Source organism: Neltuma alba, unplaced genomic scaffold (genome assembly GCF_004799145.2).
Source record: "Neltuma alba isolate B1F8T4 unplaced genomic scaffold, ASM479914v2 tig00011705_pilon, whole genome shotgun sequence".
Lineage (NCBI taxonomy): Eukaryota > Viridiplantae > Streptophyta > Magnoliopsida > Fabales > Fabaceae > Neltuma > Neltuma alba.
The window spans coordinates 296,621-321,231 of NW_021636342.1; the positions used below are offsets into that span (position 1 = coordinate 296,621).

Below are 24,611 nucleotides of genomic sequence, written 5' to 3' on the forward strand. Positions count from 1 at the left end.
TGCACACATATGATAAAGCAAATCGCAGGCCTTTCTAACTTTCCTAATGTCAAAAAGTGATGAACTATATTCCATTTTCATTGTCATTTCGCGAGAGAGAATATGGATTGTTTTTCCTCTAAAAGTTTTTACGGAAAAGTTATGTATACTGAAAAGTTTTTTTTTTTTTTTAGAAAATAAATCTTGCTTCAGAAATATTAAAGAAAAGTAATGTTATCCAACCCCAATAACAGCCAAACGAACATTGGTTCATGTTGAACTTTATGTCACGTATGATTTCATGTATCTATGACAATGCTTTCCCTTTTAATTAATTATTATCCTGAAAGTATTAAAAAAATAAGCTTAAAGTTTAATTATAAATAATCGGCTGAGCTATGGAGAGGAGATATCAAATCACTTTTTTGAATGACTCATTCTCTACGATATATTTGCAACCCATGTGATCATCTTGAAAATAAGAGAAAATCATATAAAAATTTTCTAGACTTCAAATTTGTACAAGTGATCTTCTCCGTCTTTAAAATTTAACAATAAGCACGCTATATTTTCAAGCCTATGCAGATAAAATTAAGACATCATTTTTATATCTCCTTAAACTTTATTTTTTATTTACATATAATATCCTAAAACTAAAACTTACATGCATAGAACTCTTTAATTAAACATGAAGTCATCTGTAAATAAATAATTAAAAAATAATAGTATGAAAGTTTTGTGCATAAATGTAAAAGTTGAGAGAGGTTTATTGTAAACTTCTAAAAATTAGGGAGGCTTTTCATTAAAAAAAGTTAGAAAAATTATTTACACATGACATGATTTAGTAGGCTTGTATATTTTAATGTGAAAGAATGAGAAGATGACACCGAAAGACCTTGGTCAATTCGTAATCCAAAATAATGAGTATTTTTGGATTGTCGAAAGATTACAGGACTCTCAATCTCACCTCATCATTGAGTGGAACATTGACAAACAATTACCATTGTTATAATTGAAAGAGACTGAAATTTATTTATCTAGCTGGAAAATTCAGTTAAAATTTTTTTTCAAAAGTTGAGTTAAATTAAGGTATCTTTAGCTATTGTTATTTTCTCCCTACATGATCTCAAATCTTTGATAAAAGCATGCTTATCATAGACGAGTTAATTAGAATTTAATTCTAAAAAATCATGCAATGTTTTAATATGATTGATTTGTTGATCTTCATGTTGAAAGAGAGGGGGGAAAACTATGAAACTGATATACTCTCTTGATTTTGCTCGGTTTCTTTAGATGATTTTTATTTGTTTATTTTCCTTTGTGAGGTAGAGTAGTATTTACAGTTTTCTTTCTTGTCAAAAAAGGGGCGATTCGGGCCACCTCCATCGTGAAAGTTCTCCCTCCTTTCGTACTTTTACAGGTTTTGCCAAAAGGTCTGAATTCATTTATCTTTTAATCTTGGTTTATTTTCCTATCAACTTGCAGGGTCATTTCAAAGACGATATACATGCATCTTTTCCCTCTTTTTTTTTTTTTGTAGATTTTAGCTTAAGAACTCTCATTAATTTCACAAATCATTCATCATACGAATTAATCCAACCAAATTTTTAGCGGTGGTTACGTTGCAAAGTTGAAGGGTGTGTATGAAATAATAATGAGAAAAGTCACTTTTATTTCATTTAACTTTTACAAATACAAGTTAAGATAAAAATCAGTTAGTGTGATATTATTTATGTTTGGATCAGTTTGACAAATTGAAAATTGTTTGGATAACTAAAAAAAAAAAGTTTAAATTTAAAATGACTAAAAAGACACAAACTTTATTATACATATAAATAATGTATATAATTTGATAAATTTATGAGAAATATTAAAATTGAAAGTATAAAAATAAAAATAGTTAATGTATTATAAGAAAAAAATTATAAATACTAGAAAAACACTCAATTAGATATATTTAATATAACTTAAAGTATTTAGTAGTACATCCATTATTCTAAAATATTTTTTTAAGGTACATCTAGCATCCTCAATTATATTTTAGTATATCCAGTTCTTTAAAGTATTTTTTCAGGTGCATTTAATATCTTAAAATATTTTTTAATGCATCCACTATCTTAAATTGCTAAAAGTAAAATTACACTAAAAATTATTTTACAGCATTAGATATATCTGAAAAGATATTTTAGAATATTAGATATACCACTAAATACTTTAAGATATTAAATATATTTTAAAAAATATTTTAAAATATTGAATGAATCTTAACTTTTTAAATAAATCATGCATAGTAGAACTTCTTTTCCTAACGCACCAAAATATAGCTTGGGATGCAAGGCACAATCAGGCTAAAAACAAACCATGCCAAACGAACACATATTAGCTTATTGTCCAAAACTTCCACGGTGCCCGTCTTTCCAGACATGTTTGGAGTCCTCATTAGAGCTCCGAATACTAGGTCTGAACATAGACCAGACCGGGTTGGACAAGACATTAACCCGTGGTCTGGTCCAGTTTGGTCTTCGACCCGGCCATTTTAGCCCAAAGACCAGTCCAACCCAGTGGAGAATCCGCTACCCATCGGGTTGGGCAAACCAGACCGGATTTGACCGGGCTAATGGTCTACTTTCTTTTTTTTTTTTTAACCAAAGGTTAATAATCCAGTTGGGTTAGAAAAATGAGTGTGACAATGCAGTATGAAGAGTAAAAATTCATACACACATAAAGAATCGGAAAAGAAATATATTTTTTATGAAAAATCACCCAGGACACAAGATCTCAAGAAGACTTATTAAAGCATAGAAAATTAGAGTTAGAGGAGGAGACGGGACTCTATTTATGTTTATCACCATAACTGTTCCACGTCATATTAGTAAGAATAAAATACAGCAGGACAATAACAAGCTTCAGGATGAATATTTAAAAATGACGAAGAGGCCAGAGAAGGGGGCTGCAAGCCTGCAACAGTGAAGGAAGTATTGAGCATTTGAGCAATAGATCGAAGAGAGAAGGGAAGTAGGAGGAGGAAGGGAGAAGGGAAGTAAAAGGATCAAAGGCGCCAAAGAGAGAAAGGAAATGGGAGGAGGAATGGAGAAGGGAAGTGAGAAAAAGAAGAGAGAGGGAAGTGGGAGTGGGAGGAGGAAGAGAGAAGGCGCCGAAAACCTAAGGCTTAGGGTTTGAATGGAGTTTCAAATCATATTGGATCTCGAGGATGGTGGTACTGACCCCCTATCAATCAGTGGCGTCATTCTTTGGGACTTGGGCTTTTTGTTTTTTTTTTCCTTTTCTTTTAAAAACTAATATATATTAAAAAAATGATATGTATCACCAGGTAGAACTAGGTTAACCAATCTAGCATACTCACCCAGAACCCGGTCCTACCTGGTCTTCAGGTCAGACCCAGTCTGACCTGATTTTTATCAAGCTTTTTCTTCTTTTTTTTGGAGGCCAGATCGGATTCATCAGGTTATCGGGTTTTGTGTTCAGCCCTATCAAATACACTCAAAGCGGCTCAAATTTGATATGAAATAAGTATATGATTTACGGAATACAGAGTAAATATATACGAGAGAAATTTTATTTTAATTTATATAAAATATATTTATAAGTAATTTTAGTTATGATGACATACAGAGCCACGCGGAATTCGTTTGCCCTGGGATTCATCTTTAATTTGTCCTTATTAGAGAGAGAAAGACACCAATGAGCTGACTAGTCTGACGCCTACCCGCCTTAGAAGCCATACTGGTACTTCACGTTCATTATCTCTGAGCCTCGTGTATCCCAAAGAGATTTACAAATGTGCTTTATGCATTTACTTTGTTCTTACATTTCAATACGTGGGTCTTTCTTTTAGTTAGTTACGTACATACTCCTCTATTCATAAGTATAAAATTTTTATATAAACTAATATAAAGATTTTATATATGTATAATAATCTTATATTTAGAACAGGAGGAAGAGTAGTTTATATTCCTCCATTCTAATTGCAAAACCCATTTTATTATATAATTTATATTGAAAAAAATAAATTCTATATTTAGAATCGGATAAATATTATCTTAGTAAATGAGGAGTTCAATGAAACTTTGATATGAATAGCATATACCAGCAATTATCAGACATTGAGCAACACAACAGCCAGCCTCGATCTATACGCAGACGAAGCACAAATGACGACAGCGTTGATCGAGAAATTCTTTCATACACTCCGTGCACCATATCATTCATACTCTGGCCAGTAAAAATATGTCATATCACTAATTTTAATCCTACGTGTAAGCTTATGTGTTAGTCTTGGAATTTATTTTAGATTGATTAATTTAATTAATTTAAAACTGTTTTCGGAACTCGTGCCCTTTCTTTTCATTTACTCCTCTCTTATCATTTTCGTTCGTCTTCTTCCTCTTCTCTGTCTCTCTCCCTCCTGGTCAACCTTTTTCTTTTGGGGGCACTATTCTCAAATTCAAACCAAACACAGCTTCATTATTTTGCCTCTGGACATGGCTTCTTCTGAAACTATAGTGGTAACATCTTCACTCAACCCTTCCTTTGGATTCGGACACTCCCATTAAGGCCACCGTCTTCATGACTCACGGCGACTGCTCCGACACCCGCTGGCCTTTTAGTAGATCTGCATTCACTACGACACCAGGGGATACACGCAGTCTTTCCTCGCTGACTTCCTTGGCCACAGATATGACCGCATTCGATGCTACCTCGGTAACATTGAGAAGGTCGCTGCCACTTTCCTCTCTTTCTTTCTTTCTTTCTTCATGTCCGCTGTACAAGCATCTTCCTGCTTTCCTCTTTGGTGAGTCTATGGAGCAAAAGCAGATATTCCTGTAGTTTTGAGAACAGAACAGTAGCGTCTCTCAGAAGAAAAGGTTAACAAGAAGAGAGAGTTTGAGAAGAAAAAAAAAGATTAAAGTTGAGCAAGAAGAAGATGGACCAAAAAAGAGAACTATGAACTCTGAAGAGGAAGAAAAAGTTAACAGGGGAGAGAGAGTATGGAGAGGAATGACCGAATGAAAAAGGTGGCACGGGTTCAAAAAACAATTGTTAAATTAAATTATTAATCTAAAATGAATTTCAAAGCTGACGCATAAGCTTACAGATTAAGATCAGTAACGTGGCATATTTTTACTGGTCAGAGCATGAATGATGTGGTGCACGGGGTGTATGTAAGAATATCTCGCGTTGATCGAAATCGGATCACATGGACATAATATAGACATTGGGTTGGGTTTCTGAGCGCGCGCGTCTCCCTAGACCATTGCGTGTTTGTGTGACAAAGCCTCTTAAGTATTTACTCGGGGTTGACGGGACTCGATTATGGGGACACAGGCCGGAGTCGTGAGGGAGGTTGTATGGAAAGTAAAATGGGGGCCCATCCCAAACAGCACAATTTAGTGGGCCAGTTTTTCTCCATTTTATGCCCCTCGGGATAGGTGATTAAATATTAGTTCACTTAATAAAAAATCAGTTCATAACTTATAAAATTAAAAGTTCAAATATCATTACTAATTAAAAACCTTATTAATAAATAATTTGTAAATATCTTTATAAACTCTATTTGAATCTAGAAACATGTCTAGATCTTGATAAACTCTCAAGACTTAACTTATTTTAATTTTTTTAATATGAAAAAAAGGGGAACAGGTGTCTTTTGCCGGGGAAAAGTGAAATCCATTACCATTTCTGAGTCCGCACCTTTCCTCGGAGGCCTCTATGCTTCTGCACATCTATTTTTTCGAAGAAAAGCTGCGAAATTTGCGTGGAAAGAAGTCGCGTATATGATGATGTGATTTAAATTAATGAGTATTCCTCCTCCTCTATCTCCTAATATAAAAACTACTTAGAAAATTGAGATTGATTTTATATATAAAACATATTTTATATATTTTTTATAATTAATAATATTGATGTTCTCTCAACAATAAGTAAGAGAAAGAGGAAGAAAATTAGGAAAGATATTTAGGGTATTCTAAAAATATATATAATATAGGAAAGATATTTAGGGTATTCTAAAAATATATATAATATTAACTAATTTAAAAATATCCTTAATTTACTCATATTAGTTAATTATAAGTTTTGCATCTCCCAAATTAAGTTAATTTCGCTTGTAAGTACAAGGAATAATGCTCCCTAACTGTTAATCATGGACAATTATTAGTAAGCACTTGGAAAAACTTGTCCAAACATCTCAAATTCTTTGAGAGACTCAGCCTGCACACCCCAATACTTATAGCTGGGACTGCTCTATGCGTGGGATCGCAATAATGCTTTAGTATGATATCAGTATGATATTAGTTCTAGCCAAAAGAAAATACTAGTACTCTCTCTAAGCTATAATAATATAAGATATTGGTTAAAAAAAATTATGGTCTAAAATACTACTTCTGGTTCTTAATATAAGAGTTTGTTTGACTTTCAATTTGGTTCTTTTTTTAAATATAAAATTTTAATTTGGTTCTAAATATAAGACCATAATCTATTTTGTTTTTCATATTTATATATTTTTTCAAAATAGTCCTTATAGTTTGCATATGTTAAAGTTTTCATCAAATAGTAGTTCTAGTTAATGTATATAACTAACTTAACCGATTTTTTTTAATCCTCTCAAATTAGTTAATTAGGTCTTATATTAAGGACCAAATGTAGTATAAGAGATTATTGTGATAATTAATGTAATTTTTTCACTATCGCTCTTATTAAATATAAAAGAGAGAGGAGAGAGATAAGAGATATTAAAAATATAACATTAAAGACAATTTTATCAATTTTTAAGGGTAAAGTAAATTTTTTTATTATTTTAAAATATATTTAAGAACTAAACTTTTATTTTTTAGCAAGTTAGAATTTAAAAAAATTAACCAACTTATTATATTATACACCAAAGTAACAATGAGCCAACCCAAACGACACGCATTATTGTGCTTTTTTCAGGCGTCTCAATCTCATCTCGTCATTACCCCTTTGGCCCCTTGTAATTTGAACGGAAACAAACAATTAACAATAAAGCCTCTAATTCTGAATATAAAACACAGTTAACTAATTTAAAAAGATTAAAAAAAACTAATTAAATTAGTTATTTGTAATAAATAGGTGGTCTTTTTTAAAATATTCTTCCTAATCATATGTATTAGTTAAAACTACTATTTAATAAAATTTTTAATATGTACAATTTTTACAAGGACTACTTAAAAAAATAAAGAAATATAAAAAAATAAAATAAATTGAGATTTTATGTTTAAAATTAAATTAAAAATCAAATTAATTTTTATATTAAGAATATAATTAGTATTTAATACTATAATTTGAAGGCGACTGAAATTTATTATTCATTTGAAAACTTCAGTTGAAAATCATGAAAGTTGAGTTAAATGATATCTTTGACTATTGTTGCCTTCTGCCGACAAGATGCTAAAACTTTTCTTGAAGCCACCCTATCAAAGCATAAATAATTTATAATTATTGCATAGGCTTGGACAGATGCAGATATTTTCGCTCTCGTTTACGTGTCAATATGCTATAGGTTCAGTTATACTCTCACAGCAATTGTATTTGTGCTAGAATGTTGTGTCACCCAATTATATATCGGGAAAAAGACAGAAAAATGCACCTCCAACTCCAAAAGCCCAGAAACGTCCGCCCAATTCCACAAATCCCATTTTGGTACCATGAGACCAAATTGGGATTATTATGTGAAAGGAAAAGACCACATTGCCCTTCATTTTAAATATTATTTTTAAAATATCACAGCCCCTACTGGCCGGCCGGTCACCGGACCTCCGGCAGCGGCGGTCACCGGAGCTCCGGCGACCAGCCGACAATTGGTCACCGGAGCTCCGGCGGTCGGAATTTTTTTTTTTGAAAATTTTTACAACTTCAATATAACGGTTAACAACTTTTGTAATGCTATTCACAACTTCAGTATAGCAATTAACAACAGCTTTTCTGGAAAATTCAACAAACTCCGGCGACCGGAAACAATTATTTTGAAAATTTTTACAACTCCAATATAACCGTTAACAACTTTTGTAATGCCATTCACAACTTCAATATAGCAATTAACAACAGCTTTTCTGGGAAATTCAACAAACTCCGGCGACCGGAAACAATTTTTTTGAAAATTTTTACAACTCCAATATAACCGTTAACAACTTTTGTAATGCCATTCACAACTTCAATATAGCAATTAACAACAGCTTTTCTGGGAAATTCAACAAACTCCGGCGACCGGAAACAATTTTTTTGAAAATTTTTACAACTTCAATATAACCGTTAACAACTTTTGTAATGCCATTCACAACTTCAATATAGCAATTAACAACAGCTTTTCTGGGAAATTCAACAAACTCCGGCGACCGGAAACAATTTTTTTGAAAATTTTTACAACTTCAATATAACCGTTAACAACTTTTGTAATGCCATTCACAACTTCAATATAGCAATTAACAACAGCTTTTCTGAGAAATTCAACAAACTCCGGCGACCGGAAATAATTTTTTTGAAAATTTTTACAACTTCAGTATAGCGGTTAACAACTTTTGTAACCCTATTAACAACTTCAGTATAGCGGTTAATAACTTCAGTATAGCGGTTGAAAAAACCTGTTGTTAACCGCTATACTGAAGTTGTTAATAGGGTTACAAAAGTTGTTAACCGCTATACTGAAGTTATAAAAATTTTCAAAAAAATTGTTTCCGGTCGCCGGAGTTTGTTGAATTTCCCAGAAAAGCTGTTGTTAATTGCTATATTGAAGTTGTGAATGGCATTACAAAAGTTGTTAACGGTTATATTGGAGTTGTAAAAATTTTCAACTTCAGTATAACGTTCACAATTACGTTTTTTTTAAAATTTTTACAACTTCAATATAACGGTTAACAACTTTGATATAGCAGTTAACAACAAGTTTTTAAATTCAAAAAGTGACATTTTTATAACTTCAGTAATGCCTTTAACAAACTCAAAAACCTATTGTTAACCGCTATACTGAAGTTATTAATAGGGTTACAAAAGTTGTTAACCGCTATACTGAAGTTGTAAAAATTTTCAAAAAAATTGTTTCCGGTCGCCGGAGTTTGTTGAATTTCCCAGAAAAGCTGTTGTTAATTGCTATATTGAAGTTGTGAATGGCATTACAAAAGTTGTTAACGGTTATATTAGAGTTGGAAAAATTTTCAACTTCAGTATAACGTTCACAATTACGTTTTTTTTTTTAAATTTTTACAACTCTAATATAACGGTTAACAACTTTGATATAGCAGTTCACAAGTTTTTAAATTCAAAAAGTGACATTTTTATAACTTCAGTAATACCTTTAACAAACTCAAAAACCTGTTGTTAACCGCTATACTGAAGTTGTTAATAGGGTTACAAAAGTTGTTAACCGCTATATTGAAGTTGTAAAAATTTTCAAAAAAATTATTTCCGGTCGCCGGAGTTTGTTGAATTTCCTAGAAAACTTGTTGTTAATTGCTATATTGAAGTTGTTAATAGCATTATAAAAGTTGTTAACCGTTATATTGGAGTTGTAAAAATTTTCAACTTCAGTATAACGTTAACAATTACGTTTTTTTGAAAATTTTTACAACTCCAATATAACGGTTAACAATTTTGATATAGCAGTTAACAAGTTTTTCGAAAAATTCAAAAAAGTGGCTTTTTTATAACTTCAGTAATGCCTTTAACAAACTCAAAAACCTGTTGTTAACCACTATACTGAAGTTGTTCATAGGCTTACAAAAGTTGTTAACCGTTATATTGAAGTTGTAAAAATTTTCAAAAAAAATTTTTCCGGTCGCTTGAGTTTGTTGTTGTTAACCGCTATACTGAAGTTGTTAATAGGGTTACAAAAGTTGTTAACCGCTATACTGAAGTTGTAAAAATTTTCAAAAAAATTATTTCCGGTCGCCGAAGTTTGTTGAATTTCCCAGAAAAGTTGTTGTTAATTGCTATATTGAAGTTGTGAATGGCATTACAAAAGTTGTTAACAGTTATATTGGAGTTGTAAAAATTTTCAAAATAATTGTTTCCGGTCGTCGGAGTTTGTTGAATTTTCCAGAAAAGCTGTTGTTAATTGCTATACTGAAGTTGTGAATAGCATTACAAAAGTTGTTAACCGTTATATTGAAGTTGTAAAAATTTTCAAAAAAATTGTTTCTGATCGCCGGAGTTTGTTGAATTTCCCAGAAAAGCTGTTGTTAATTGCTATAGTGAAGTTGTGAATGGCATTACAAAAGTTGTTAACGGTTATATTGGAGTTGTAAAAATTTTCAAAATAATTGTTTCCGGTCGCCGGAGTTTGTTGAATTTTCCAGAAAAGCTGTTGTTAATTGCTATACTGAAGTTGTGAATAGCATTACAAAAGTTGTTAACCGTTATATTGAAGTTGTAAAAATTTTCAAAAAAAAAAAATTCCGACCGCCGGAGCTCCGGTGACCAATTGTCGGCTGGTCGCCGGAGCTCCGGTGACCGCCGCTGCCGGAGGTCCGGTGACCGGCCGGCCAGTAGGGGTTGTGATATTTTAAAAATAATATTTAAAATGAAGGGCAATGTGGTCTTTTCTTTTTACATAATAATCCCAATTTGGTCTCATGGTACCAAAATGGGATTTGTGGAATTGGACGGACGTTTCTGGGCTTTTGGAGTTGGAGGTGCATTTTGCTGTCTTTTTCCCTTATATATCCAGCCGAGGAGGCTGGGCACCAGCATTTTTTGAGCGTCTCAGAATTATATACCAGAAATATCCTTTTCTGGTAGGTTTCTGTCTGCCCTTTTCTCTCGTCAAAAGTGGAACCCACATCCGTTGGGGAATTCTTTTTCTCCGTTCTTCTCCCAATTTCCTCGATCCATTCCCTCCTTTCACACTTCTTTTACAGATTTGCAATAAAATATGCTCCTTATCAACGTCTATTTAAATAACTAGTATAACAATTTTTTTTAAATCTTTCTAAATCCATCAATTAGGTATTATATTAAAAAATAGATAATTAGTATAACTAATTTTTTTTAATCTTTCTAAATCAATCAATTAGGTATTATATTAAGAAAGATAAAAAGCATATTTTATTGCAAATCTATAAGAGAAGTGTGAAAGGAGGGAATGGTTCGAAAAAATTGGGAGAAGAACGGAGAAAAAGAATTCCCCAACGGATGTGGGTTCCACTTTTGACGAGAGAAAAGGAGAGAAAGATGCCCAGGAGAAAAGGATATTTCTGGTATATAATATTTTAACTGTAAATTTTTTGGAAAATAATTTTTTGTTTAGAATTTATTAGTTAAAAATTTTAAATCTAGACCATCAAAATTGTATCTAAATGATGTAGATTTCACTGCAGTAATGAGTATCATGATGCCTATCACTGTGATGAGTATCAAAACTGGTTTTGAAATTGATAGAGGGTACTGATTATAAATAAATAAATATGATCTTCTATTATTTCAATTCTCTCCTCATTTATTTTTCTTTTTTGCAAAAGATGGTATTTTAACAAGAATTAATGGCCTTTCTCAATCTTTTTTAAAATTTATTTTTCAATTTCTTTTATTCCCTCTTTTATAGATCACGCGTTTTTGTTTGGAAACTCATTAATTTTATAAGTCACTCATCATTCAAATAAAACCAATTTTTGGATGGGTGTTGCAAAGATGTAGCGGTTCAAATCCGTTAAGCTAATTTGTGGGAAAAAATGGGAAAATATTGTGGGAAAAAAAAGGCTGGTTATGCAAGTCAAAGTGATCACAGGCGGTCGTGGCGGGGGAAGGAGCATGGAAGGAAGACTTTGGACCCTTTCGGCCTTGTCTCCAAACAAGCTTTCACAATAAGTAGGGCCTTTAGCTCTCTTCTCTTATTGCAGACAAAGAGAGAGGAAGAGAAGAAGAAAAGAGGAAGATAGAAAGGGAAAAGAGAGAAATTGTGAGAAACTTGCAAGAAAATTCTAGTTTCAACCATCTCACAACACCATCAGGAAGGTAGACACTTGAAAGCTTGTACATATTGAGAATTAATTGGCGATTACCTTTTTGTTATTTTGGAGCCTCTTGCGTCAACAATAATTTGACTAGTTTACGTCAGTCAATATCCAAGTTTGGATAGAATTGGCTCTGCAAATTGCTTTTAGATAGATTGATGTTATCCAAAATTGAATTTTGACAAATGGAAGGCGGTTAAAACTGAGATCAGCCAAAAGCATGTTACATGTTACTTCTTTGCTAACCATGATTTTGGACTCCAGCATGATTTGAAAATAAAAAATTGTGTTGTTTGGTTTTTCAAGTTCCTTTTGGAATTAGTGATGCTGGCAACCGCTTTCAACAAAAAAACGTAATTTGGGCTTCAAAACTATGGTTCTTACCTCCAACTTGTTTTCAAAACGTGATTAGTTAATAAAAGCTCAATTTAATAATAGTTACTGGAAATCAAAGAGAGCATATAATGAGTCATTTGAGGCTCTTCTGACTCCCTTATTGACAAAGCTTTGGATAGCAACCCAGATCACAAGATGTTGTAGTTAATTTGTAATCTTTGCAAGGTTTTGATACAATATTTATAATCATTTACTAGCTTGGCATTGATTTATGATTTAAAGTGCATCCAGCATCTCGAGGTATTTTCTCAGTACATCCAGCATCTTAAAGTATTTTATTGTGCATTTAACATCTTGAAATATTTTTTTAGGTGCGTTCAGTATCGTAAAGTATTTTTTGGTGCATCCAGCATCTTAAAGTACTTTTTCAGATACATCCAGCACCTAAAAATATTTTTTGGTGTATCTAGCACCAAGGCAAAAAAAAATACTTCAGGGTACTGGGTGTCCCTAGGGGTAGAAGTAGGCTAGGCCCTTATCGGAGGCCTACGGTCTAGCCTACTTTAAGCCTAACCTAGCCTATTTAGTAAATAGGTCAGGCTCAGACTTAGACCTATTGCAAGGCCTATTTAGATAAACAGGCCAGGCCTATTTCTATAAGGCCTAGCCTACAAGTCTACAGGCTTGGCCTATTTAGCTTTTTTTTTTTTTTTAATTTACACTATTATATAATATAATCTAGACTAATTTTATAAATTATTTATAAAATTACTAAGCTATAATCTAAGTCTCACATCCCATCATTCACACACAAACGCAACCCTTTCATCAATCAATCTTTCACCTTTACATTTCTTTTCTTTGATCACTCAAGATGACTACGTTAGCTCACTCCCTCTCTCCTGACTTACATTGTTCGCTAAAACATAATAATTTTAGTAAGTTTGTTTTAGTCATGCCCAAATGAAATATTATAATATTGCTAGAGAAGCAAGAGGTAAAATCTAGTTTTAATTACATGCCACTTGTTGGGTTTGGTTGATTTTAGAAAATATATCTCCTTAGTCAACATATAATTGGTTTTTCTTATTCATATTTGTTAGAACAATTGTTGTCACTAAACATTCTTTTTCCTTACTAGACTTTTATTATCTTATATTATATGTGAGAATAGATCCTAAGCTTTTAAGACATAACATAGGCTTTAAAATAGGTTTGAAGAGTTATACATGAATTTGAAGTATATGCTTTTAAGCCTATTTAAATACCTAAATTTTAAGTAGGCTTTTAAAAAGGCTTTCAGGCTTATCAAGCCTTTTGAAGGCTCAGGCTCGAGCTTAAAAAAAGCCTACATGCAGGCTCAGGCTCAGGCCCAGGCTTTAGATCTCTTATGCAGGCCCAGACTATTTAGCTAAAGCCTAGTCTGGCCTAGCCTATTTCCACCCCTAGGTGTCCCTAAAAAATACGTCGGAGTGTTGGATGCACTTGAATATATTTTAGGGTGTTTGGATGCATCCGAAAAGATATTTTAGAGTACTGGATGCATCTTAACTCTTAATTTATATATGCTCGCGTGATTATGGGTTGGTGATGAAATTGGATTTCGTGACATAACGAAATGCAATTTGATTTATTCGGTACTGGTTATATGCATATTCATCCTAATGAATTTCACATTGTAAACAGTAACGCATAGTGCTTTCCGTTGTGTTTGGATGAATGTAGAGTTATGCATAATCTAAATTAAGAAAAAGGGAGTTGACAAAAAACAAAAAAGAAAAAGGAAATATGCTATAATATACTACATTCGGTCCTAGATATAAGACTTTGTTTATAATCTTATATTTAGAACCGAGGTAATATATACATTTATAATTATTATAACATTTATTATTCATCCAAACAATATATAGTGATTATACCATTTATTATTCATCCAAATAATAAAACTTGAATTGGATTTGGAAATTAAAATCCTTTTCTCAAATTTGAAGATGCATTCTAATTCTAACTGGCAATTTCTTGTCCCTGCACTGCTCTCATCATCCATACTTACTCAGCCTCACCCTTTTATCTTCACTCCCACTTCTCCATTTCAAATTGCTCAGATTACAGCTCCCCCCTTACCACATCAACATCTCTCTTTTCTTCACAGTCTACTATTTGCTTAATAAGTTCAGCCTGTCTCTTTTTTGAAAGACTTTGATTATTTTTATAAAATAAAATAAAAAAATAGAATAATTTAACTTTGCAAAATTCAAAAGCTAATTATTTTGGATCAATATTAATTTCTTAAAAAATTAGTATGTAGACACATATTGTCAGTTAGATAAATATTAGTTACTTTTCTCAGAAAAGAAAAGTCATTACATGAGAAAAAATTTAAAAATGTAGCAAATTCAGGGAAGACTTGGAGTCTTTACGCCAGGTTGACTTGGCTTTGGTGACACGAGTCGCAGTCATGCGGGAAGGAGTATGCAACAATACCTCCAAGCTTGTAGGAAATGAGTTGTCAGTGGAAGTAATATTTCCTTAATTTCCCATTCATTTTTCCAAGTCTTTGGTCAATAACAGCATTTATGTCTTCACTTCTGTTTCATACTACCGTTCAGTTAGTTTTTTTTTTGTTACAATATAAACATTAGTTGATATTCAATCTGATATTAAATAAAAATCTTAATTTATTTTATCTTAAATATTTATTCATTTTCCTCTCAGGATTCTTATGGACTGCATATATGTTGTTAAAGAGTTTTTATCAAGAAATAACTTAAATTCACATGATTAATAAAGATATTTTAGATAAAACAACATCAATTTATTACAGATAACTAACTTAATTATTTTTTAATATTTATAAATTAGCTATTAGTTTTAATATTAAGAAATTAAGGTAGTATGATATAATTAATTGGAAGGAGTCGTGAGGGAAGGGGCATGGAAGGAAGAAAATGGGCCCTCTGCTCATTCAATTCTCACGTCTCCTTTTCTTTTTGACTTTTTGGCATACGCTAATGGAGCCCGACGGATTCCATTTACATAGATATATTGGTGTGTTCAGACTGGAAGCTGAGAAAACCAACCCCATATGCATTTAATATTGGATTGCTGACCAGAAAGAATTCTCCCATTTGCTTTTTAATAATAGTAATATTAATATGGCAAAATTACTTTGTACTTTGTATAACCAATCTTATTACTAAAAAGCCTCATGACAAGTGAACCGCAGATACACCTGTTGTGACTTTTTGCATCAAAATTTATTATTTCATGCTGCTCACTTGTTGTGCGACTTTTTAGTAATTTGATTGCTCATCAATGTGGGATTGCATGAAGATCTTTTCAAACGATTTCTTAGAGTATGAGCAGAAAATGTATGAAGAATTGAAGACGAAGCACAAATAAAGGAAATAAATGAAAACCAATAATTAAGGGGAAAGTCGTCGGATTGCATCATGGCCGGGGTGGCTTCTAAGTACATACGTCAAATCTTCAAGTATTATACACATGAATGTAAAAGTCATCTGATTACATTTATCTTTTTTTGGTTTATTTTTGCAATCATCAATTCGCAGATTCAAATTCCCCCTCTTTTATAGATCACGAGCTTTTGTTTGAGAACTCGCATAATGTCATGGGTCACTCATCACTCTAATAAAACCAACCAAATTTTTAGAAGGTGTTGCAAAGATGAAGCGGTTTCGAATTTGATAAGCTAACTAATCTGCAGAAAAAAGGTGGTTATGCGAGTCAAAATGATCACGGGCGTGTCATGGTGAGGGAGGGAGCAAGGAAGGAAGACTGTGGACCCTTTCGGCCTTTCCTCATTCTCGAGGTGGTCCTCCAAACAAGCTTTCACATTAAGTAGGTTCATTCTCGAGGTGGTCCTCCAAACAAGCTTTCACTTAAGTAGGGCTTTAGCTCTCTTCCCTTATTGCAGACAAAGAGAGAGAAAAGAAGAAGAAAGAGAAGATAGAAAGGGACAGAGAGAAATTGTGAGAAACTTGCAAGAAAATTCTAGTTTCAGCCATCTAATAACACCATCAGGAAGGTAAACACTTGAAAGCTTGTATATTTGAAGCATTAGCGTTTAGACACTTCACCTCTAGCTGTAAGCCCAGGTCAGTATATCATACATCTGAAACTTCCACTATTTTTCTTTTCCATTTTTTTCCTTTGCAATCTGATCATCGCATATTTCATTTGTTCCCTTTAGCGAAATGAAATGGTCTAGCTGTGTTGTAGGTCGTAATATTGCTGGTTCATCAAATTATTGGCTTAAGCATTTATGGCAACTAACCAAGCAGCATCTTCTTCAAATTCTTCCAACTCCAGTTCAACCCAAAGAACTTGGAAGTATGACATCTTTTTGAGTTTTAGGGGTGAAGATACTCGTAACGGCTTCACTGACCACTTGTATCATGCCTTAAAGAGGAGTGGATTCACTGTTTTTAGAGATAATGAAGAACTTGAGAGAGGAGAAATCATTTCCAAAGAACTCAAACAAGCAATTGAGGATTCTCTGTTTGCAATTGTTGTTCTCCTCAAAAAATTATGCTTCTTCTTCATGGTGTTAAATGAACTCGGACATATTCTTTACTCAAGAAATAATTTGTCTCAACAAGTTTTCCCATATTTTATGATGTAAATCCATCTGATGCACGGCATCAAAGAGAAAGTTTTGCCAAAGCTTTTGATGGGCATCAAATGCTTCAAAGGGACAAGGAGGTCATGGAAAGTTGGAGAGATTCTCTCAGGAAGGTTTCGGACTTATCTGGTTGGGATTGCAATAAGAATCGGTGAGTTAATTTCTTATTGGATAAAATTATGCAACAAATATTTTGTATTTATATAATCATTTTCTAGAACATATATTGATCTAGATGCAGTCAGGCTATTTGGTTGACATGTGTGTGTTCTTATTTTAAAAACTAAAAAAATTAATTATTAATATGAACATTTTAGTTGAAATAGACAATTATACTTCGTATTACAAGTGTCATCATTCTTTTTATTGTTTATTCACTCGTTCTTTCCATTTCTGTTTACCACTATTTAATAAATGAGCTTTCCTCGCTAACTTTTGTAGAAACACGAATTTTAAAACTTTTTTAATACAATTATTTGGTATTGATACTACTAGTTAAATTTTGAGTATTGTGGAACCAAATTTATAGTACTTAGTCATTTTTTAGTTATGTCATATTTATTCTAATAAATTTTGTAACTATCCTTTTTTTTTTTGTATTTGAAGTTAAAAGTTTTAAAATTTTAAATTTGTATTTTGTTATTTTTTATTTTTTCATATCCAAAACTTGAACTGAAAAGCTTTAGCATCACAATTAAATTAAGGGAGGATTACAATCAAGTCCCATGAAAGGGGAAAAAAATTACAAAACAATTCCTAGAAGTTGTCATTCTCCACTGTAAGACTTGTCATTACAGACTGTTCAGATTGTTATTAGGACCTTTTCATAATTATTTCTCTTATATGGGACTTAATTGCAATTCTCCCTTAAATTAAAGTGCTCGTTGAAAAAAAAATGAACAACAACTGCATCTCTGGGCTATTGCCAAGGTGAAATTGTTTCAATGTGTTGATAATCCAAAAGGAAAAAATATTAACAATTGGAGACATTAGAGCAACAAATATTATACTACCTCCTGTCTTAATTATGAGATCTTGTTTGTAGGTCTTATAATTAGGACTGGAGGTAGTATAATTACAAAATAAATCAAAAGTTATATTTCACATGACTATTCATACGTTGTTGTAACTTGTAGGTCTGAAGTAGAACTTGTTGACACAGTGGTTGAGGAGCTGTGGACCAAATTACATCTTAGACTACCACCTTATACTGAAGGACTCATTGGAATTGACAATAAAGTGAAACAACTAGCGCCACTATTGGAGATAGGTTCGAATGATGTTCGGTTTCTAGGAATATGGGGTTTAGGGGTGTTGGGAAGACAACAATTGCTAGGGCTGTTTTTGAGAAATATCATAGCCAATTTGATATTAGTTGCTTTCTTCACAATGTTAGGACAGCTTCAGAAAGAGATGGTGGCGAGGTTCAATTACAAAGTTTATTTCTTTCAAATCTCAAAATAAGAAACATGGAAATTGACAATAGCTATGAAGGGAGGAAAATAATCCAAAACCGTTGTTGCAATAAAAAAGTTTTACTTATCCTTGATGATGTCAGCCATACAGCCCATCTAGAAAATTTGGCTGGTAGCCCAAGTTGGTTTGGTGCTGGGAGTAGAGTGATCATAACAACTAGACATTTAGACTTGTTGCGTGGAGCACGTGTCTCATATCTACATGAGGTTGAAACTATGAACCCAACTGAATCCCTTCAACTCTTTTGTCAGAAAGCATTTGGAAGAAGTGAGCCTCGAGAGGATCTATTGGGGCTATCTAAGACTATTTGTAATTATGCAAAAGGTCTTCCTTTAGCTCTTTCTATTTTGGGTTCTTTCTTTTGTGGAAAAAGCTGCGTGGCAAAATGGATAAATGCTTTAAATATGTTGAAGGAAGATCAACATGAACAAATTTTCAAGATACTTCAAATAAGCTTTGATGCGTTAACCAGTAGAGAACAAACAATATTTTTAGATATTGCTTGCTTCTTCAATGGTTGGAGCAAAAACAAAATAACAAAAATATTAGAAAGTTGTGGTTTTAATGCGAAAATTGGAATAACAACTCTCCAGGAAAAATCTATGTTGAAGGAATATGGCAGTATTTTGGTGATGCATGATTTGGTGGAACAAATGGGTAGGAAAATTGTTATGGATAAGTCCTCTAATTGTGTTGGAAATCGTAGTAGATTGTGGACTAATGAAGATATTGATAAAGTTATGCAAAACAATTGGGTGAGTATCGATCTTATCTCTTATTGGTTTTAATATATTTTACATATTATTAGGTTTTAATACATTTTACATCTTATTAATTTCTTGTATAGTAAATTTGATACCATTTTTCTTGTGGCTAATGTTGTTTATCAGGGTATAGAAGAAATAGAAGGTATGATTTCATCCCCATCTTGTGAGGCATTTTGGGATCCTAAACCATTTTCAAAATTGCATAACCTTGTTTATCAAGACACAAGAGAAATACAAGGTGAGGTTTCATCCACATCTTGTAAGGCATTTTGGGATCGTGAAGCTTTTTCAACATTGCGTAAGCTTAGATTACTCATGATATCAAGTGATTTCCATGTTCCTGTTAGCCTCAAATGTCTTTCTCATGCTTTGAAAGTACTTTATTGGACAAAATATCCTTTAGACACTCTTCCTTCTGGAACTCGATTGCATGAACTTGTTGATCTTAGAATGCATCATAGCAAATTAAAGAAACTTGGCCTGGTAAGATATCTTTATCCTTTGATGTTATTGATAGTGTCATTGATTATCATAGTTAGCAAAATATATATTTTTTTCATTGGTTCTCATATATTTGTTTGACCAGTGCTCGAAGAATTTGAAGTTTTTGGACTTGCGTTTTTCCAAAAACTTGATTAAAACTCCTGATTTTTCTAAACTTCCAAATTTGGAAAGATTAGAACTTGAAGGTTGTGAAAAACTTGTTGACCTCCATCCTTCAATTGGACAGCACAAAAAGCTTCAAGTGTTGAACTTGAAAGGTTGCAAAAGTCTTATAGCCCATTGTCCCAAAAAATTGGAAATGACTGCACTAAAAGAATTTGTTCTTTATGGATGCATTCGAGTGAAATTTCTCCCAGAGTTTGGGAAAAATATGAAAAATCTAGAAACGCTCGATGCTGGGGAGACAAATTTAGTCAAACTTCCCGAGTCACTTGGCTTGTTGACTGGTCTTAAAACTCTGAAATTAAGGGGTTGCAAAAATCTTGTTTGCCCTCCTCAAAGCATTCACAATTTGAAACATCTTGTCCTTGTTGATATTGCTGGGTGCTCAAAATTTGCTAGATTGCCAGAGAAGTTGAATGAAATTGAAGCCTTGGAGGAGCTAGACGCAAGTGAAACCGATATAACTGAAATACCGTGTTCCATTGGTGGTTTAGAAAAACTCAAGAAATTGTCATTCCGTGGGTGCAAAAGGTCAACATTGAACTCTTGGAGCATGATTCTTTCGTTGAAGCACATGTTTTGGAGGCATTCAATTCATAAGGGCTTAACATTGCCTCCTTCAATGTTCAATCTTAAATCACTGACACAATTGGATTTAAGCTATTGCGGTTTTGATGATGGATCCATTCCGGATGACTTGGGTGGCTTATCATCGTTAAGGAGGTTAGATCTAAGTGGAAACAAGTTTAAGAATCTACCTGCTGGCTGCATATCTAATCTTTTGAATTTGGATACTCTGAATATAAATTCTTGCTCGGAACTTCAGTCGTTGCCGCAGATTCCGCCAAGATTATCGCAGATGTATGCAGAAGAATGTGATTCATTGGATACAGTGGAAGGTGAACAATTATCACATCTCTTTGCTTCAACGGACCAGGTACATACATATAGCCATATATCATCATATAATTATATGTATTTATTTTGTGTTTAATCATACTATATAATTTGATATGTGATTATTTATCGGGTTAGGCGGGAGTGCTTGGGCCACGTGATTATTTCTCACTGATAATTCCTGGAACTGAAGTACCGCCATGGTTTGAGAATCAAATCGATCTTTATCTGAATCATAACTTCGAAGCTCTAGTGATGATAGACATACCTCCTTGTGAAGAAATGTTGGGAATTGGATTATGCACTCGTCTAGAAAGTAACTTTTACTGTTGGTGGCAGTGTAGTCATGCTTATGTTGGACATCCCAATCGCGGAAACCATGCTATGCCAGCGTCTAATTGTAAGGGTGGAAAGAAAAGAAAGTCTTGTCACCTCTGGGTCTCATTTTACAATCCAACAAAGGATGTCCGTGATATGTGGCAATCAAGGAAGAACAATCAGATTCCCTTTGCATTTCGAGCCCCTTCTTACGATGCGGAAGTTTCAATAAAGTGTGGATGGCGTGTCATTCACAAAGTTGATGTTGAAAACGGCAACAGCTCAAAGAATCAAAGTCCCCTTCCAATATTGGAACAACAAATGGACCAAGTAAGTCACTGCCATTAAACTCTTTCTTTTTTCATTTTTATTTCAAGCTACCTCCTCCATCCCTATAACTTGTAAAACACTTAACCCACATTACACACGCTTTTTTAAGTCCTAAACATAGCACCATTTTAACTAATTTATTGGTATTAAGAAAACATGTGCAATTAGTCAAATACTCCCTTCGGTCCCTTAATATAAGATGTTGGTTAAAAGAAAATTGTGGCCTAAATATAAGATGATAGTAGGACAATTAGTGTGATTTTTTCACTTTTGTCCCTATTAAATATAGAAGAGAAATGTGAGATAATAAAAATAAAATATTAAAGGCAACTTTATCATTTTTTTAGGGAAAAATAGGCAAACTTTATCATTTTAGAACATGTTTAGCAACTCCACTTCCATTTCTTAATGTCTGAAAAAAAAAAAAGTTAACCAATTTTTTATATTATGCATCAGAGTTAGTACTCTTTTACAATTATTCCTTCCTAACATTATACTGAATGAGATATAGTAACTGTAGTAGTAGTGACCTTTTTACCAAAGTGAAAATTGAGCTTTTTTTCACTTACGAAAGAAAATGAAGCATTAACTAGCTAGGGGTATTTTGATGTGAGAGAGAAAATGGATAGATGGGTTCTCGTTGTGATGATTGAGGGCTACAACACATTGTGCAGGTTGTTGATCGTAACCCGACACCGACGACAGGCCTTGGGAGCCCATGGCCTTTCCATACTGCATTCACAAAACATGGTCCCATAACGTTCCCAAACCCACCTTCAGGTTCAAAGCTCGGTGCTCCATGCAAAAGCCTCCAATATATTGCCTCTGGTTTTATATATTATATATTCATACTCTCAAATAAATTAATGAATTTCCATATATTAACCATCTTGCACTACAGAGTGAAGTATTTATTAACTTTTAAAATTTAATTATTTTTATTTACAATTTTAATATTTCCACGCTAACTATATGGTTTTTTTATTCTGATAAAATAATTGGAAATAATTTATCATAATTACGATTGGAAAAATACTTTAGGATGGTATCAATATGATATTGGTTCTTGACCAGAGGAAAATGCCAATATCAATATGTTGGAAGGTCAACCCCTTCCCCACTCTTTTTATTTATGGGTCTTATGTTTTGACTTTTGAGCCAAGCTAACGCATGTGGAGAGTGGGGATAGGGCTTTTCAAGATTAGATCCACCAATACTCAAATATGATTGACAGAGCTCATTATTTTTATACATTTACATATATAATTTTAAGTTAGGTTAATATAATTTTTGGTCTCTCAAGTTTGTTTTTATTTTAGTTTTGATCTCTTAAATTTCAAACCAGAAGTTTTAATCCCTAGCTCAAGTTTCTTTTCATGTAAAATGCTGGTCTTTATAATTTAATAAAAATTTAGACCATTTTGTTAATTGAGAGACTAAAACCAAAATAAGAATAAATTTGAGATACTAAACATTATATTAATCTTTTTATGTCGTCTCTGTGTGATTTTCTATCGACATGTAATGCATGGTTTGATTGTGTGTGCAGGTGATTGTCCATGCTTTGATTGTCTGCGGGGGAGGATATGGGACAACATGTTAAGGACCTATAATAGGGCCATGGTGGGTTGAACCCATATATGTTGGGCTGAAACAACCCGTTTGAAACGTGAGTTGGTTTTTAGCCAATTCTAACCCTTGCAAGGTGAGTTGACGGGTTGACCAGCTAATACTTTTTTTTTTGGAATTTTTTTTTACTTTTTAATACCTTTTTTTTTTTATATAGTATCCAAAAATAATAATAAAATTTTTGTTTTTCCTTGAAATATTTAATTGAAAGCACCAAATAAATTATATAAGTATTTTTTTTATTTTTGTAGATAGGATATAATATATAATAATATAATTATAATAATTAAAAGATTAAAAAATAAATGCGGGTTAGGCTACGGGTTGGCAAGCTAACCCATGACTGGTTGCGGGCCTGGCGGTGCAGGTTAAAAAGGCTCATTTACTGTCGAGTTGGTTTTTGGCCAATCCTAACTCACCATTTTTGGCGTGTTTGCGGGTCCAACCCATATTATTAGCTCTAAGCTATAGAACCCTAATGACCAATCCAGCAAAACGACGATGAAGGATCAGAGGACATGGAACGCTGTGTTTTTGCTGAGGGTTCCCATATCTAATTGGAGATCGCAAATTTTCATTACTATAGTGTATAGTGAGTCTAGTTATTTCCTTGTAAGAAATAAGTTGTCAGTGGAAGTAATATTTCCTTCATTTCCCATTCATTTTTCCAAGTCTTTGGTCAATAACAGCACTTATGTCTTTGCTTCTGTTTCACACTACATTCGGTCTGTTTTTTTTTTTTTGTTACAATATAAGCTTTAGTTGAATATTCAATTTGATCTTAAATATAAAATCTTAATCCATCTTATTTCTAATATTTATTCATTTTCCCCTCAAGAAATTCTTATAGATTGCATATGTTATCAAGGAGTTTCTATCAAGGGATAATTCAAATTCATATGATTCATAAGGATATTTTAATTGAATAGATATCTATATATGAGTTTATGCACTCCACCAAAGCGCAAACTTCACTGCTCATGCCTCTCCTTATTATTTTTTTTTTCCTGGCTGTGGAATTATTATATATGCAGGATTGTTGATTAATTACTGCTTAAAGAAGAGGCTCCAATGGAATAGTTGGTTTGCTCGCAAAGTTTGTTATGAAAGTGAATATTATGATGAAGAAATGCTGCGTTACTCACAAAAGAATGTGGCAGTGTGTTCTTCACCGAAATCCCAATTGATCTGTCCTATTGAAAGTCATATATTATATGAACTTTGCGTTGCTTCAACGCCTTATCCGTATATACTCTGTTGCACTTCTTTTAGTAGAGACATCTGGCCTCTGTTTTTGCCGATCATGTTGTTACGTTGATATTCTTAGTTTTGTCGATATCCATGTCTTTGGCATTCTATCGTTGAGGACAGACAAACATACGTCATCGAAAGATATCGCATATACAGCACGATTACAAAACACGAGTCCAATACAAAAAATTAGAGAAGCATTTTTAGTGATAAGTTTAATTTAACAATTCATAGAGGTATGTACAACGAAAATATTAATTTTGCAATATAATTGCACTCTTCGATGAACTTTTGTTTTTATTCAATCATAAGATAAGAAAACCTTAAAAATGA

At 32.8% G+C, this 24,611-nt stretch overlaps 2 protein-coding genes across 2 annotated transcripts; both read left to right on the forward strand.

Annotated features, from left to right (window-relative positions):
- Positions 1-16,879: 16,879 nt before the first annotated feature.
- LOC114717025 (TMV resistance protein N-like) lies at positions 16,880-18,408 on the forward strand. The gene is made up of 2 exons (XM_028902104.1): positions 16,880-17,095; positions 18,081-18,408. Exons 1-2 carry the CDS (start codon positions 17,004-17,006, stop codon positions 18,406-18,408), a joined length of 420 nt encoding a protein of 139 aa, XP_028757937.1. The 5' UTR covers positions 16,880-17,003.
- Positions 18,351-24,345, forward strand: LOC114717027 (TMV resistance protein N-like). The gene is made up of 7 exons (XM_028902105.1): positions 18,351-18,744; positions 19,014-19,175; positions 19,311-19,670; positions 19,774-20,790; positions 20,889-21,398; positions 22,073-22,178; positions 24,062-24,345. The coding sequence occupies exons 1-7, from the start codon at positions 18,736-18,738 to the stop codon at positions 24,343-24,345; spliced, it is 2,448 nt and encodes an 815-aa protein (XP_028757938.1). The 5' UTR covers positions 18,351-18,735.
- The last annotated feature ends 266 nt before the right edge of the window (positions 24,346-24,611 follow it).

Coding starts and splice junctions, on each gene's coding strand:
- LOC114717025 (XM_028902104.1), top strand. CDS start 17,004: ATGCTTCAAAGGGACAAGGAGGTCATGGAAAGTTGGAGAGATTCTCTC. Junction 17,096..18,080: donor TGGGATTGCAATAAGAATCG/GTGAGTTAATTT, acceptor TGTAACTTGTAG/GTCTGAAGTAGAACTTGTTG.
- LOC114717027 (XM_028902105.1), top strand. Junction 19,671..19,773: donor AATTAAAGAAACTTGGCCTG/GTAAGATATCTT, acceptor TTGTTTGACCAG/TGCTCGAAGAATTTGAAGTT. Junction 21,399..22,072: donor TGGAACAACAAATGGACCAA/GTAAGTCACTGC, acceptor CACATTGTGCAG/GTTGTTGATCGTAACCCGAC.